General features: G+C 40.7%; 1 protein-coding gene across 3 annotated transcripts in view; it reads right to left on the minus strand.

The window, feature by feature from the left end:
- Positions 1–6,796: 6,796 nt before the first annotated feature.
- The window catches only part of Nme7 (NME/NM23 family member 7), a 121,028-nt gene continuing 111,370 nt past the window's right edge, over positions 6,797–16,454 (minus strand). The window contains exon 13 of one of the 3 annotated variants that reach the window (XM_036202060.1): positions 6,797–7,021. In XM_036202060.1, coding sequence (XP_036057953.1) covers positions 6,863–7,021 — 159 coding nt within the window. In that variant the 3' untranslated portion in view covers positions 6,797–6,862. The remainder of the gene's footprint in view (positions 7,022–16,454) is intronic. The other 2 variants (XM_036202059.1, XM_036202061.1) reach the window with 2 other exon arrangements.

Below are 16,454 nucleotides of genomic sequence, written 5' to 3' on the forward strand. Positions count from 1 at the left end.
ACTGTAGTATCAGGAACAACTGTTCATTTTAGACCCTGTGCCATTTGACAAGGCAAGTACTGTTAACTATCTTCAGTTCACAGAACGAGGAAACCTGGGATCAGTGAGATGAGCAGCTTGCTCAGAAGTTATTTGATTGCTGGCGGTCCTTTTCCGGTACAGGGAAGCACAGTACTGTGAACACACACATGGACCTCTGACCCTAGATGAACAGTGTCGTAGGGCAACAGGAACTCTCTTTAGCTATGCACACTGTGTCCAACTTAATGACCATGAATACTCCTTCCATGAACATCCACGACCCCAGCTTTCAAGTCTGCAGCCTTGCTGTCAATGGTCCCGATTTAGTTGTCTCCTGAGAAGCAGAGCGTGGGGACAAACTGTATGGAAAAGCCCCCAGGTTTTCAATAACAGCTGCCACAAAGCTGTCAAACATAGCAATTTGAGAGCTCACTTTACTTCAGCCTCATCTGCACTGGGTATCACCTCCTTAGGAACCTGCCCACCACAGAAAGTTAGTCACGCTCTGGTGACTCTCTGAGCTCACCATTCTTCTCACTAATGTTTTCTTCAGTACAGAACTTCAGAACATCAGAGTTGCAGCTAGCAGAGTATCAGAGGACCCTGACAGTGCAGTCATCCTAGGACTTCTCATATTATAAATCCATCATGGCCGTTGCTCCTTTGACCACAAAGCTGGTCTTGTCATGACTAGTGGCATCCACAGAAGGCAGATTTCTACATTCATAACTCAATAAAGTCAAGAAGCACACTACAGAGTTAAGCTCCAACTAAGAAAACAGTCTTGGCTCTAACAGCATTCCCAATTACATTATACTGATATTAGAAGTGGGCACAGGAGGAAACGGAATTTACCCAAGATCGAGTTAAGCAGGAATTAGCCACATGCTGGGCGCTGACACTGACAGAACTCTAACTTCTGCGTTTTGAGTAATTCTCTAAATTTCACAGTATAAATCTGAAACAAAATATCTGGTATAGTTCAGTCAGACATTTTTTGTTTTCTTTTTTTGGTAAGACTAAGCACCTCTCCTTGTATTAAAGCTGGGCAAGGCAACCCAGCACAAGGAATAGGTTCCCACAAGCCAGCTAAGCCTTAGGGACAGCCCATGCTCCCACTGTTAGGAGTCCCACAAGTAGACCAAGCTACAGCTATCTATATCTAGAGGGCCCACGTCAGTCCCATATAGGCTCCCTGGTAGTCGGTTTACACTCTGTGAGCCCCGATGAGCCAGATTAGTTGTTTCTGTGGGTTTTCTTGTGATGTCTTAACCCCTCTGACTCCTACAACTCTTCCTCCTTCTAAACTGCACAATACTAATTTGCAATGAAATATACAGTGTAGTTTGGTTAGACATGTTTTAATCCTTTTACATTTAAATGTCTTTCTAAACTGTGACCAATAATAATCTGTTTCAAATTATATGAACAAAAGTCACAGGTATACAATTGATAATATTTTAATGGAAAGAAAGCAAATGGTTAACAGGATTTCAGCTTCACTGAGTAACGGATTCTATTCAAACCTAACCTATAAGCCTTAATGTGTCAAAAGGAGCAGGGAATGTTGTTATAAACTGAACTTACAGTAAACACTACTTTTGGATAATTAAAAATAACACCTGTTATATTATTTATCAAGTGCATCTAAAATTTACACTAGGGCATAAAGTTTAGGTAAGATTTTAGTAAACTGATGTCTTCAGCTATACCAGATAATCTTGATGAAGATAATGGAGTCATCCTCTATAGCAATAAAACTGTAAGCTGCTGAAAGTTAGTTATTCCTAGGATATATATAAATGGCCCCATGGTTGGTATAAAAGGAAAGATACTCATACAGAGTTGGAGAAAGGTGTACAGACACGCCATCTTCTCATTAAGTTCTAAACAAATTCTCAAGTCAGTTAGGGTCCTGTTTGTATCTTATCGAGAACAGAACCAGGTAAAACATATCTACAGTCTATCTGAGGAATAAACTGAAGTAAGAAAACTTTTATAAAATATAAGTTATAACAATAAGAATATATCTTGTTGGCGCATACTTAATATAAAAACCAGATACAGGTATATGAAAATTATGCAATAAGTGATAATATATAACATAAGGATGGAATATTTAATATGTAACACTGTGATAGTTCACATATAATGCCAAACAAATTCCATGTGGTTTAATGTTTCTATTATAGGAAAATAAAAAGTAAAGATTTGAGAAATTTTTCTATGTGACTTTAAAGGCAGAAATAATCTTAAAAAGCCTAATGGATTTTATTATACAAGTAAGAATCAATAAAATAAGTATATATTAAGAATACCAGCCAATTTGGGCCATTTATACAATATTAACTTAAATTTATTACTTATGTTTTATTTTATTTATTTACTTATTTTGATTTTTCAAGAGAGGGTTTCCCAGGTAGCCCTGGCTATCCTGGAACTTGCTCTGTAGATAAGGCTTGCCCTGAACTCAGAGATCTGCCTGTCTCTGTCTCCTGAGTAATGGGATTAAAGGTGTATGTCACCCATGGCCCAGCTATTATTTATCTTTTAATTGACACAAAAAAACTTTAGAAGTCATAAGTTAAAAAAATTTTTTTTTCAGGCCAGGGCATGGTGACACACGCCTTTAACCTCAGCACTTGGGAGGCTGAGGCAGGCATATCTCTGTGAATTGAATTATCAGCCTGGTCTGCAGAACAAGCTCTAGGGCAGCTGGGCCTACCTAGTGAGATCCTGTGTCAAGAAAAAAAACAATTTTTCCTTAAAAATTCTTCTTTTGGGTGAGGTTCTATGTCGGCCACATCTTGACCTCTCCATGTTCAGTAAGTTGTGTGGGTGATGTCCTCAGCAGTGGGACCCTGCTGTCAGTTTGTGGAGGACAATCGATTGTTTTGGCAACAGCCTGGTTGTCTGGGGATTTCCTTGGGACCTCTTTGGCCAACAACTCAATTGATTGTAACCCAGTCCTGGTAATGGAAACTTCATTTGGTGTTCTGCAGGCTACCAAAAGAGAAACATAAAAAGCAACCCAGCCAGAAAACCTCTGATCTACAATGTTGCTCTGCTTGTGAAATATGCTAGGGTAATGGCGGCGCAAGGCTTGTAGGAGTAACCAACCAATGTCTGATTTGACTTAAGACTACTCCATGAAATGGAACCATATCCAATACTGCTTGGGTGACCAAGAACCAGAGACTAGATAGATGGCCCAGAGACCTAGGTTAAAATACTACTGATTTTAAAAAAAAGTAACAATAAAAATGACTCCTAATGATATTTTGCTATACTCATAGATCAGTGCCATACTCAGCCAGCATCAAAGAAGCTTCAGATGGGAACAAAGAGACCCACAGACAGACATCACAGAGGGAGAGGGAGAGAGAGAGAGGGAGAGAGAGGGAGAGAGAGGGAGAGAGAGGGAGAGAGAGGGAGAGAGAGGGAGAGAGAGGGAGAGAGAGAGAGAGAGAGAGAGAGAGAGAGAGAGAGAGAGAGAGAGGGAGAGAGAGAGGCTGAGACTGCTTGGAACACACAGCTCTAAATGGGCTGTCTCCATCAAACCCCTCCGCTCAGAGCTCAGAGAACCCAGCAAAGGAGGAGGTGGAAGAGCGGAAGAGCCAGAGCGGATGGAGGACACCAGGAGAACAGGCCCTCGAAATCAACTGAGGAAGCCTGTGTGAACTCACAGACTGACGCAGCGTGCACAAGGCCTGCACAGGTCTGTGTCTGGTCCTCTGCATATATTTTGTAGCTTTCAGTTTAGTATTTTTTTCTTTTTCAAGAGAGGGTTTCTCTGTGTAACAGCCCTGACTGTTACAATCCTGGATCTCATTCTGTAGACCAGGCTGGCCTCGAACTCAAGAGGTCTGCCTGCCTCTGCCTCCGGAGTGCTAGGATTAAAGGTGTGTACCTCCATGCCCAGCTTCAATTTAGACTTTTTATGGGCCTCCCAAGTATGTGAACGAGTGGGTCTCTGATTCTTATGCCTTCTTTGAGCTCTTTTCTGTCTGTGGGTTTGCCTTGTCCAACGTTAATGTGATAGTTTTATCTTATTATATTTTATTTTGTTGTTTCGCTTTTATCTTTTACAAGTCTGCTCTAATGAGAGACAGAAATGGAGTGTATGGATGGGAAGGGAGGTGGGAAGGAACTGGGAAGAGTGGTGGGGGTGGGGGATCTGTAATCAGGATATATTGTATGAGGAAAGAGTCTATTCAATAAAAGAGAAAACAGTTAACTTTTTCCTTAGCTTTTGACTTAAAAATAACTTCTTTTGGCTTTCCCATTTTAGGTGTAGACTATAATTTTAACACACTTGTGTGTTGGGCAACTATCATCATTCATCGCCATAACCCTTTACTACCAAAAAACCCTCTACCAATTTAGCTATAACTTTCTATTTATTTTAGCTGTAGCCCCTGGCAAACACAATACTTTTTTTTTTTTAAATCCTTATGTATTTGACAACTCTAGGTATCTCATAACAGTAACCATATATTATTTCACTTTTTGCTACTGATTATTTCGCTTAGCATAATGTCATCAAGGTTTACCCATGTAGCAAGATGTGTGGGAATATCCCTCATATGCATAAGCCACATTTTACTTATCCATTCATCATTAAGTGGGCATTTTAACTGCTTCCAGATTTTGGCCATTATGAATGATGCTGCTATGAACATATGGCTGTCAGGAACAGCATGAATCATGCTTTTATTTTGAGAGAGGGTCTCGCTATGTAGCCCTAGCTGGCCTTGGTATGTCTGTCTCTGTTGCCCAAGTACTGGGATTAAAGGTGTGCACGTACCACCAGGGCCAGGAGTTGAGCCCTGTTTTGAATTCTTTTGGATATATCGTTGGATCATATAGAATTTGTAGCTTTACATTTTTGAGGACCTCTTTACCACTTTTTACATTCTTATGCATTACACACATTGATTCCATTCTTGCTGGGTGGTAATGGTCAAGCATTTAATCCCTACACTTGGGAGGCAGAGGCAGGTGGATCTCTTCTTTGAGGCCAGCATGGTCTACAGAGCAAGTTCCAGGACAGCTAGAATGACAGAGAGAAAAAAACCAAAAAGAAAAAAGAAAGAAAGAAAGGAAGGAAGGAAGGAAGGAAGGAAGGAAGGAAGGAAGGAAGGAAGAAAGGAAGGAAGAAAGAAAACATTCTTAAAGCCAAATCAAATCATTTTTCAGTCTTAAAAATAATTTGTTCACTGTTTATAATTTGATTTGAGGATGTTACTTAACCTCTATGAATCTTAATTTCATTTTCCTGAAAAGCCAGATATACAATCAGCTTAGTAGAGTTGCTAAGGCAGTAAAAAAATAAAATAAAATAAATCATTTAAACAAAATATTATGGTAGAACTTGGCATATAAAAAGTACCAGTAAATGGTGCTATAGTATTGTATATTGGACTTTTTAAATCTCATTAGCACATTTTTAAGACTCCAACTTAATAATAGCAGCTTTAAAATGTATTCTATATATTTAATCAATGCTATAGTCTCTTGCTTATAAATCCTTTAAACTATAATCTATGCTAATCAATGTTATTAATTATTTGATGACTAGCTTTCTAGATATGGAGAATCCTGAAAGATGGGCTCTTACTGCTCTCCGTTTGTTCCCAGGCTGCCTGGGAACTCTTGGTATCAAGGGATTCTTCTGGCACCAATAACAGTGCAGGTATGGGTTCCATCTTGAGCAATGGGCCATAAATCCAGTCAGAAAGTGGTTGGTTACTCCCATGGTGTTTCTGCCACTATTGCACTAGAGAGCTTTCTTGTCAAGCCAGTAGTTATTGTAACTTGCAGGGTTCAAAACTGGGTAAGATTGTTGATTACGTTTCTCCTCTGGCAGTGTGTATATCACGTCCCAGAACTATGAAAGCTAGCCCGTAGAGATGAAACTTCCATGTCAGTACTGGCTTAAATGTCTTCATGTTCTTTGTGGTATCTTATGGTCAAGTTCTAGAAGGTTAATCAAGACCAACGACAATCTCTTTTAATGTTTTGGGGTCTAGAACCCCATTGGCCAACATCTCTGTACTCTTCACAGAGAATCCTCTTGCAGCAGTACATGGTGACTGACACAGAGACCCACAATTGGTCAGTGTGCAGTCAATAAGAGACGGCATAACACTCAGCTCTAAATAGGATATTAGGTTACACCTCTTCCTCTCAAGGCTAAGGGAGCATTGCAGTAGAGGGGGCAGAAAAAGGATAAGAGCCAGAGGCAGAGGATGACTATAGTGGAACACTCTTTTCTAGACAGAACATGGCAGCTGCACGTAAGAACTCACAGAGATTGCGATAGCATGCACAAGACTGGTGCAAGCTGAAGTCACACAATCCTCTCTTGAAGGGAAGTGGTCACAAATCCTACTCCTAGCTAAGGAGATATTGGCAACTGACAGCTTTGGGACCAGAAGAGTTTGTTTTCTTTACAGTGTGACTTTACCATGCTCCAACAGATGGCCTCACACCTAGGAGATTTTAGGCTGCACAAATTGGACTCTATTTTTTTTTTCTTTGTTGTTTTTAAAAAAAGGTGGTATACAGCTGGGTGTGTAGGGAGATGAGGATGGGTCTGGGATGGGGTTCAATGTGATCAAAGTTTTATATATCATATAAAACTCAAAGAACTAGTGAACTTTAATTTTTTTTAGGAAAGAAATTTTTTGTGCCACCCTCTGGAGTACCTAGGACCATGGGTGAATGCTTGGGTATATTTATTTGATCTATTGAGCTATTAATATAAAGTTATTGGATGGCCAAGAACCAATGTAACCCCAGACTATAAAATGGTTTGAAATGTACAAGAACTTGGAGATTACTGGTGCACCCGGAGTATAAGCAGGATTCCCACAATGCTTTGTCTTACCTCTAGGAGCCCATCCTCTGGCAGATCTGTACAGTGAACAGCATTCTGAATCTTAGTTTTACCAAAGATTGCTCTGAGGGTCTCAGGACGTAAATGCCGGGCAATTTCCTATGAAATACACATACACATATAGGTTAAAGTCAGTAATAGGGTATTAGTAAGAAAAAACATTAGCTACATGAAAAATCTTAATTATTTTATTTTATAAAATCCAAGTTATACATTGAGGGTGCTAATTTTTCTGGGAAACAAAATGAATATATAAAAATTTTGAAATTGAAAATTTCATATTTACTGAAAATTTTATATTTACCAGTATAAATTTTTAAATATAAAAAAATCTTAGTACTGAGAGAGAGGGGCGGGGAGGAACGGAGGGAGAGAGAGAGAGAGAGAACAAGCTGTGCGTCAGGTCTCTCCCACCTTGTGGGTAGGGCTCAGGGACTGAACTCAGTTGGTAGTCTTGGCAGCAGGCTCCTTTACCTGCTGAGTCATCTTTCTGCCCAGGTGTGGTGAATGAGAGCGGCTCTCACGGGCTCAGATATTTGAATGCTTGGTCACCAGGGAGTGAAACTATTTGAAAGGATTAGAAGAATCAGAAGGTGTGGCCTTGTTGGAGGAAGTGTGTCACTGTCGGTGGGCTTTGTGGTTTCAAAAACCCATGCCAGACCCAGGCCCCATCCCTTCTCTCTGCTTGTGGATCAGGATGCAGCTCTCAGCTACCTCTCCCACCACACCTGCCACCTGCTGTCTGCATGGTGATGATAATGGATCCGCCCTCTGACACTGTAAGCCAGCCCCCAATTAGATGCTTTCTTTATGAGTTTCCCTGGTTGCAGTGTCTCTTCACAGCATTAGAACAGTAACTAAGATACACAGCAAGGCCTTTTCTGTGGCCCAGTGTATAATGCATTATATGAGGAGACAAACAATTACATTTCTTTTTACAATGGATTATTAGAACCACATTGTGGTGGGTATTGTGTTCCCTGAAATATTGTGTGTTCCCTGAAATAAACATATCTGGGGTCAGAGAATAGACAGCCACTAGAACAAAGCCAAAAATGGTGGCTAGAAAATGGGTCAGAGCAAGCTATAGCAGAAGTTGGGCGGTGGTGGTGCACGCCTTTAATCCCAGCACTTGGAAGGCAGAGCCAGTGGATCTCTGAGTTCAAGGCCACTTTAGAAACAGCTAAGCATGGTGGCCCACGCCTTTAATCCCAGAAACCCAGCCTTTAATCCCAGGGAGTGATGCAGAAAGTAGAAAGATATATAAGATGTGAAAACCAGGCACCAGAGTTAGTTAAGCATTTAGTTAGTTAAGCATTTGGCTGGATTAGCGTTCAGGCTTTGGAGCAGCACAGTTCAGCTGAGATCCATTCTGGATGCACACTCAGAAGCTTCCAGCCTGAGGAAACAGGATCAGCTGAGGAACTAGCAAGGTGAGATAGCTGTGGCTTGTTCTGCTTCTCTGATCTTCCAGCATTCACCCCAATAACTGGCCTCAGGTTTGATTTCATTAATAAGACCTTTTAAGATTCCTGCTACATCACATCAAACAAGATTATTGCGAAAATTTTATAAGGTTAGTAAATATCTTAACTTTATTTAAAATGAACCAGTTTCATGGTATTGATTTTATAGTTTTAACAACTTTAAATCTGCTTAGCATTAGATCATCTTCAGGGAGAAAAATGGCCACAAATAGCCCTGGATTTAATGAGGCATAGATAGACAGCAATACAAGAGCACAATAAGGAAACAGTAACATTTGGGCAAAAGTTTTAAATACGTAAGAAAGTGTAGACCTGTGGGATGGGGGAGGGAAAGATGATGGAAAGGCAGACCAGTGGGTCTGAGCTCAGCTCATCAGGTAGGAAAGTACAGAAGTGAAATGGGAAACAGATCCCCAGCATATGGGTTCTTAGATGAAGTGGAAACTTCAGGTGTGAGGAAAGGATTGATATCAGCAGTCTTAAGGTATAAGCATGGCTGAAGCCAAGGGGAAGGTTGGAATGTTCGAAGACAGAGAAGAACAGGTTGTGTGGCCAAGTTACTGAAGGACAGTCTACTTCTGTGGACATAGAAACCAAAACTGTGCCAGGCACACCTATGGTACATGGATACTAAGTAACCTTCACAACAAATTAGGGGTGCTTTTAAAGTGTTCATTTATTTAATTATAGCCACATGTCACCACCGTAAGAACATGCTGAATCAATATACATTGAGCCTATATACTGAATGTGGTCCCATAGGTTAGCAATTCCCTATCATCTCTTCTCACTAGACTTTAAGTGCAAATAAATATTACTCTTCAAGGAGTCCAATTTTCTCAGCACAACCTATCGTTTATAAGTACTGATGTGGCACGATGTACCCACCTGACTGTGGTGACGCAAGTGTAAGTAGGCATACTCTGCCAGTCACATACCCATACAGTTATGCACAGTCAGGAATAGCAGACAGTAACAACAAAGGGCTAAGGGACCAGTTTATATATTTCTCTTGCTATTCTTTGTATTCTTGGAGTACTCCTACTTATTACAACAACCAGCATGCCATGCTACTTGGGGACCATCCTCCACTTTGTCTGCTTAGGCCTTCATTTTGGATCATATAAAAAAGGTCTTGGTTAACTGAAATGTCATATGTGCACATTACACATCTAAACAACTATACAACATGAACATGAAATGCCAAAAGCAATGTTTCCTCATCACAAGCCCCATTCATGCTCCAACAGATTCCCCTAATCATTCCTAACAGATTTCTGTTCTTTCTTCTATTAGCACTCTATGATGAAAACCACCATGCACACACAATCCATCCTTAGCAAACAGAAATATCTCCCAGATACAACAAGGTCACACAAAGTACCAACAATTTCATTTAGTACCATAAATAAACAGTCCTTTAGAAGAAACTTCAGTACTTATAAACGATAGGTTGTGCTGAGAAAATTGGACTCCTTGAAGAGTAATATTTATTTGCACTTAAAGTCAACAGCCTTTCCAACCATCAAATTCCTGGCATATTCATGCTCCTCAACAACCTGGTGTCCAGCTCCAGAGTGCTCTGTTATTTCACATCTCATCACAAGCACTTAAAATTCCGCTCAGGTAATCCTGCAGTGGGAGGGAAAATTCCATCTTAATGAATACTGTCTAAGTCTACGGCAGTAAAAAAAAAAAAATTACCAAACAGTACGGTGACTAGCACAAAACTGAAAACAAAGAAGAGAATGTTTATTTCATTATTCTGAGACTGTGTGCATTTGAATGCCACTGAGTACTGAACGGGTCTGTCTGTCCAGTGGGTAAAACATGTCTGGACAAAGAACAAATCGCTCCCGTAGTAAGCTGCTCTTTCAGGCCTCACTCCTGCAGGGGAATGCAAGCAGGAAAAAGCTGTGTCGTCTCTCCGTGTCTGTCAAAGTAAGCTGCACCTTCATTTACTCTTCCGCCTTTTTACCCACAATGCCACCCATGCCGCTCCGGCAAGGGACAACAGTCTTTATATTGTCATAGATGCTCTTCATTTGGGAGCCTCTTGGATGTGAGCACTCTGGGTCATTCCCATGTTCCTGAAATTCCCCCTTCATTAATCTCACATGGTGCTATGATCCAATCAATCTCCTTCTCAGGCTCCTGGATTTCTCTTACCACCCACAATTCAATCTTTTACTTTTCCTTGCCTTCTGGCTCTCTCTTTCCCATCACATTGAGTGCTGGACATGTCTCTCCAGATGACACTTTAGTCCCTGACTTCTGCCTTTACAACAACATCACCTGGTTATTCCACTGGAATTTTAAACTCCATCTGTCCAAACCTAATCCCATTATCTTCTCTCCAAGCACTTCCTCTTCCTAATTTCCCCTCCTCATGAACAGAACCACAATTCACCCACATAATCTAGGCAAAAAAGCTATGGAGTCATCCCCAACTGCCTGCTTCCTCCTTGAGCCCACCCCCAGTCTGTCACATCATAGGGATCTTTTCCCTTGGCACAGCATCCCCATCCCTTCCTACCCTCCTGCTACAGTTTACTCTCATGTTTAGACTCTAGTGGTCTCCTAACAGGCCTCCTTACCTCTACCATTACACGTTTATCCCATTTGTTTACACATATGCTCACTCTTGCCAGCCACACAAACTTAACAACAAGGACATATGATCATTACACAGCCAACACAGTGAAAGCTCCCGAAAGGTGCATGGGGGATCAGTATGAAGGACTTTGCAGATGGGTGAATGGATGAATCAAAGGATAAGTAAGGCTCAAGTTGATAGTCTTTAACTCTACTCTTGGCTACCAGTGCTCAAAGCTCCTTTTTACTACATTTTCCAAGAGTGTTATCTCCAGGAATTCTGAAGAAAACTCCTTTGACATATGGAATCACCATCTGATTGACCTATACTTTTTATCTTCACGTATGTGTATGATGTGTGTATGTGTGTATGTGGGTGGGGGCATATGTGTGCCACAGGGCATGTATGGAGGTCAAAGGATGACCTCAGATGTCGATCGTTGCTTTATACCTTGTTTGATATGGAGTCACACTGTTTGCCACAATGCACAATAACCTAGCTGGTTCAAAAGCTTCTGGGTTGCCTGTCTCTCCTCCCATGTCACCATAGAACACTGAGATTACAGATGCACACCACAATGCCTGGCTTTGCATGGGTTCTGAGGGTCTGAACTCAGGTCCTCACACTTGTGTGGCAAACACTTTAGCCACTGAGCCATCTTCCTTGATCAATTCATCTACTTGTGCATTGATGATTTTGCTTATCAGAATTTTGCAAACTAAGGCACATATGACTGAGAATGGAATTGAGATCCCTGAACACTAATTCTGTATCTTTGAAAGTGACCTGCTTTGGGACTTAGGATAATGTCACCAACTAAAATGCCACATGAGATGGGGACAATCAATCAGAGTAATATTGCAATATTAAGACAAATCTGAATTCCCTCCAGAACTAAGGTGTCTTCTGGTACAGACATACACTTATGAATAGGCAGTATAAACATCAGAGTATGTTACAGTACATGATCTTTTAGCTCACTTGTTAGGCTTATATATTACTATATTTTAAAAATATATTCCGCTAAAATGCATTAACCCACATTCTTTTCTTGCCCTTCCCTCCCCTCCATCACTCCTGCCCTTCCTTCCATTTCCTGTTTCTTGCTGGGTATCAAACCCAAGGATTCACACATGCTAAGAAAATGCTTTATCATTCAACCCTATCTGCAGACGTTATTTTATTCACCCTGAGACACCGTCTCACCAAACTGCCCAGCCTGTTCTTACACTTGCAATCCTTTACCTCAGCTCCTGAACAGCTGGAATTACAGCCTGTGCCACCACTTTTAGCTAATTCACATTCTTATGTATGACCCCGAGGCATAAAACTTTGAGGCAAGAGTCTCACACAGGGAGAATCAACTCTTCCTCACAGTTACAATACTGTGCATATTTCCTTAGTTATGTATTTTCTAAAAAGGAATCATTTTGCTGGGACTGGCGATAGATACAGCTTGTAATTCTACCTGCTTTGGTGACTGAGGCAGTCACCCAATATTATTTTATTCTGTGTATGGATGTTTTGCCTGCATGTATGAGGATGTATCATGCGCGTGCCTGGTGCCCATGGCAGCCAGAAGAGGATGTAGAACTGGAGTTACAGATAGTTGTCAACCACCATGTGGGGGATAGGAATTGTGCTCAGGTCCTCCAGAGAGCAGCCTGTGCTCTTAACCTCTGAGCCATCTCTCCAGCCTCAAAAATCATAATCTTGAAGCCTGTCTGAGCCTACAGGGTGAGTTCAAGGCCAATCTAGACAATTTGGTGAAAACCAGGCCCAAATTAAGAAAGCAAAAGAAGGGGCTAGAAAAGCTCAGTGGTAGAACACATGCCTATGATGTGCAAGACCCTGGAATTAGCACCAACGCCACACATGCACGCACGTGCAAAAGAGGAGGGGTGAGGAGAGAGGAGGAGGAGAAAGAGACACAATCATGTGTTCAGAATGTGTTGAATTATTCTATTAATGAGACTGTTTAATAAATCAGAGCATGTTACTTGGATAACTTTGCTTAAGAGTTGCTGTCACCAGAAAACAGTTTTTCTCAGTGTCTTCTTTGAGAGCTTTTTTTTTCCTACCAAATTTACAGGAAAAAGCAAAAACCAACTCACTCCATCTCCTCATTCTCGTCTAGATTATTTGGTCTCTGCTTTTTCTCCACCAAAGCACTGCTCAGGGCCTATTACAAAAATTCACTTTTTCTCTTATACAATTGGAACAAAGTAGTCATTTTAAAAACAAATGCCAACTTTGAATTTTGATACAGCTGAATATCTTAGAAAACAACAGGAAAAGTGACTTTAGAATTGCCACCCAATAGTGACCTGGCTGAATGCTGAGCAAGTCCAGTCCCAGCACTCACACTGCTGGATGTCACATGTCATATCACTGATCAACCCCATCACCTTCCCCACATCCCACTCTCGGCCACTCACCAACTCAGTTTCTCTTCCCTCATCCACTGTAGTCCCAGACATCCAGACTAGATACCCCTGGGCTAGTCTAACATTTTAAAGCCTACACATGAGTACCTATTTATTTACTGTTCTGTGTTGTATCCTAAATGGCACACTTCGCCTAGTATACAGTAGTTGCTCAAATGATTATCAGTAAGTGTGTAACTTTTATGACCCTTTTCCCAGAGTTGGAAAATCTATTGGAAGTGGGGTGGGAGTCTTACTCATTTTAATACCTCTGATAGCATTCGGTACATTTCACACAAGGATTTACTTCACATACGATGCCTGCATTGCACTGATCCTTATAAGTATTCAAAGACTATGCACCATGGTTTATGAAATATACATAGTTCTAAAAACTCGAGCACCAAAACCTCTACACAGACTGAATTGCAAAGTGTTACCTGGGAACTCTGAGAAATACAGCACCCTGACCAGAACATATATGTAGGACCTCAAGAACATTCCAGGATTGCTACTGCATACAGAGATGCAGCCACTTCTCACCTGCTGCTCTTGGATGAAGCTTTGCCAGGTACAGTCTTGACTGAAACTTGAGACTTGCACAAGTAACTAATTAGCCCCTACAGACCCCAAGTCTCTATAGCACTGTACAGCTCTGAAGTGGAGAGCTTCATAGGAGCCCACTGGGTAACTACAACACACCATCTCTGAGAGTGTAGACTTGCACTATTTCTCGTATATACAATGAATAAAAATTCATTCTAACTCCTGAAGGTATCTTTTGTGAGAAATGCATCTCTCAGATGACGCATCAGAAAAATCAGCCTTTGAGGACAGATATCCTATGGCTATTTGACTGGTTTTTGTTCTTCCTTGTTTGAATGAACCTTTTTTTTTTTTTTTTTTTTGGCAAAAGACAAGAAGCGGGTCCCAAATGTTCGGCTATCTTTAAATTTCAGGCTAAAATGGTAGAGCCATAATCTGTTCACTACAGTGTTGAAACCTGACAATCCAGTCAGGTCTACACAGCAAGTTAGTCAAAATGAGTCCAGGTCCTGCCTCTGGGTGTACTCCTTCCTGTGGCCACTCACCAAGGGTAGCCATCCATTTAACTGTATGACCATGCCATGCTCCCTAGTCTCCAAGAAACACAGCTAGCTCAGCTAAGGAGAGAAGCACACACTCTGCCCTTTTGTAGGGATCAACAATTACCACACTGTAGCTGTTCTCCAGGGAGTTTAATTTTGAACTTACTGTCACTTAGTACTTATTAAAATCAGAGTTAGAAAAGCATCTATATAAAAGTGATTGAAGGAAATAAAATGAGTCCATCATTTCTTTCAGAGGCATACGCAGATATTGCAACAGTGGTGAGGTCAGACACTATTGACTTATTTTATACTTGTGACTCACTACAGTGATACCATCAGCTTCTTGTTGGGACACTGGTTATCACTGAGGACAGTGAGTGCTGGGCCACATGGTGTGTTCTCCTGAGATTCAGGAAGAAATTCTCTTAGGAAAACTTGGGGTTTTGTTGAACGATCCATTTGTTTAATGCCCAATGAATTCATAGAATTTGGTTGTTGGTAAGTCTAAACAGCAAATTATATTACTTTCAACTACATAATATAAGGCAAGGTTTCCAACATCCACTGTGTCATTGAGTCCCATTTGCCCTATTACCTGATGTTTTCATTTATTTTATATCTATTATATTGTATACATTTAAAAGTTTCCCTAAGTTTTCACTGAAAAAGGGAGTCTAAAATAAATGCACACATGAAGGATGGTGTTGTAAGTTTTCCAAAGGTACAAAGTCAACTTCTAGTACAAGTGTCACATGTCAGCAGGTATTTTGGAAACTACAGTGCTATTCCCCTGTAAGAACTCTCTGGCACAGTCATTTCACAATGAATGTTTAAAAAGCATAAAATGCCATTTTATCCACTCATTATTTCAAGTTTTGAAAGATTTATTTATCTTGTATTATTAAGTCATTTGAAATAGTGAAATACTTGTTTAAACTATTTGTATTACTTATTCACCATTTTTTTTATACTATGATATTTTGTTGATAAGTGACTCATTAGAAAAAAAGGCTGATTTTTGGCTCATTTTTCCATAAACATGAAAAAGGCCTCCAGAAATTACAAGTCATAAATAACACAAACATTTATTAGTATGGAAATCTTTTGTATAGTTATTTTAATTCTTTACCCTTTAATTGATCTTTTCTTTTACAGTGTCTTTCATCATTTTTATTTATAATATCTAATACAATGAAAATGCTATATAAATACAGTACTGAGGAATCAGTGACAAGAACAGTATCCTGCTGCTGTCCTCCATGTCCCTCCTGCCTTATGCTTCCGCCCTGTTGCCTCCCCCCCCTCCCCAGCTTGGTTCTGTTGCCAGCCCCACAACCCTCCTTCAAGCCTCTTTTATCCCATCTCATGGGTCCCTTTCTAGCATCCTGGCTTCTCTCAAACTTACTCCCAGCTGAATACATATATTAATGTTTAGACGCTGTATCTGCATATGAAAGGGCACATGGTACTCATGTTTCCTAGCCTAGGTAGTCTTGCTTACATAATTATTTTCCAGTTCTATCCATTTCCCTGAAGACTCCATCATCTCATTTCTATTTACAACGGCATGAAACCCCATCATGTGTATGTACATTTTCATTATCTAGTCATCCAGTGACGGGCATCTCGGCTGACTCTGCATCCTTGCTAGTGTGAAAAGAGCTGTACATGTGTGCAAGTCTTTGTGTAGGCTGTAGAGCTCACTGGCGATCTGTGCAGGACTCATAAGGGTATCATAAGGGAAATCGGGTTTCAGTGTTCTGAGAGGCTACCACACTGCCTTCCATGGGGCTGTCTCAGTCTACACTCCCACCTGCATTGAATCAAGGCTCCTTTCCTTCCACAGTCTCTCCAGAATTTTTCCTCATTTGTTTCCTGATGATTGATAAGCTAAGTTACAGAAAATCCTATTTTTAAATCAGTGCAATGATA

Source organism: Onychomys torridus, chromosome 11 (assembly GCF_903995425.1).
Source record: "Onychomys torridus chromosome 11, mOncTor1.1, whole genome shotgun sequence".
Lineage (NCBI taxonomy): Eukaryota > Metazoa > Chordata > Mammalia > Rodentia > Cricetidae > Onychomys > Onychomys torridus.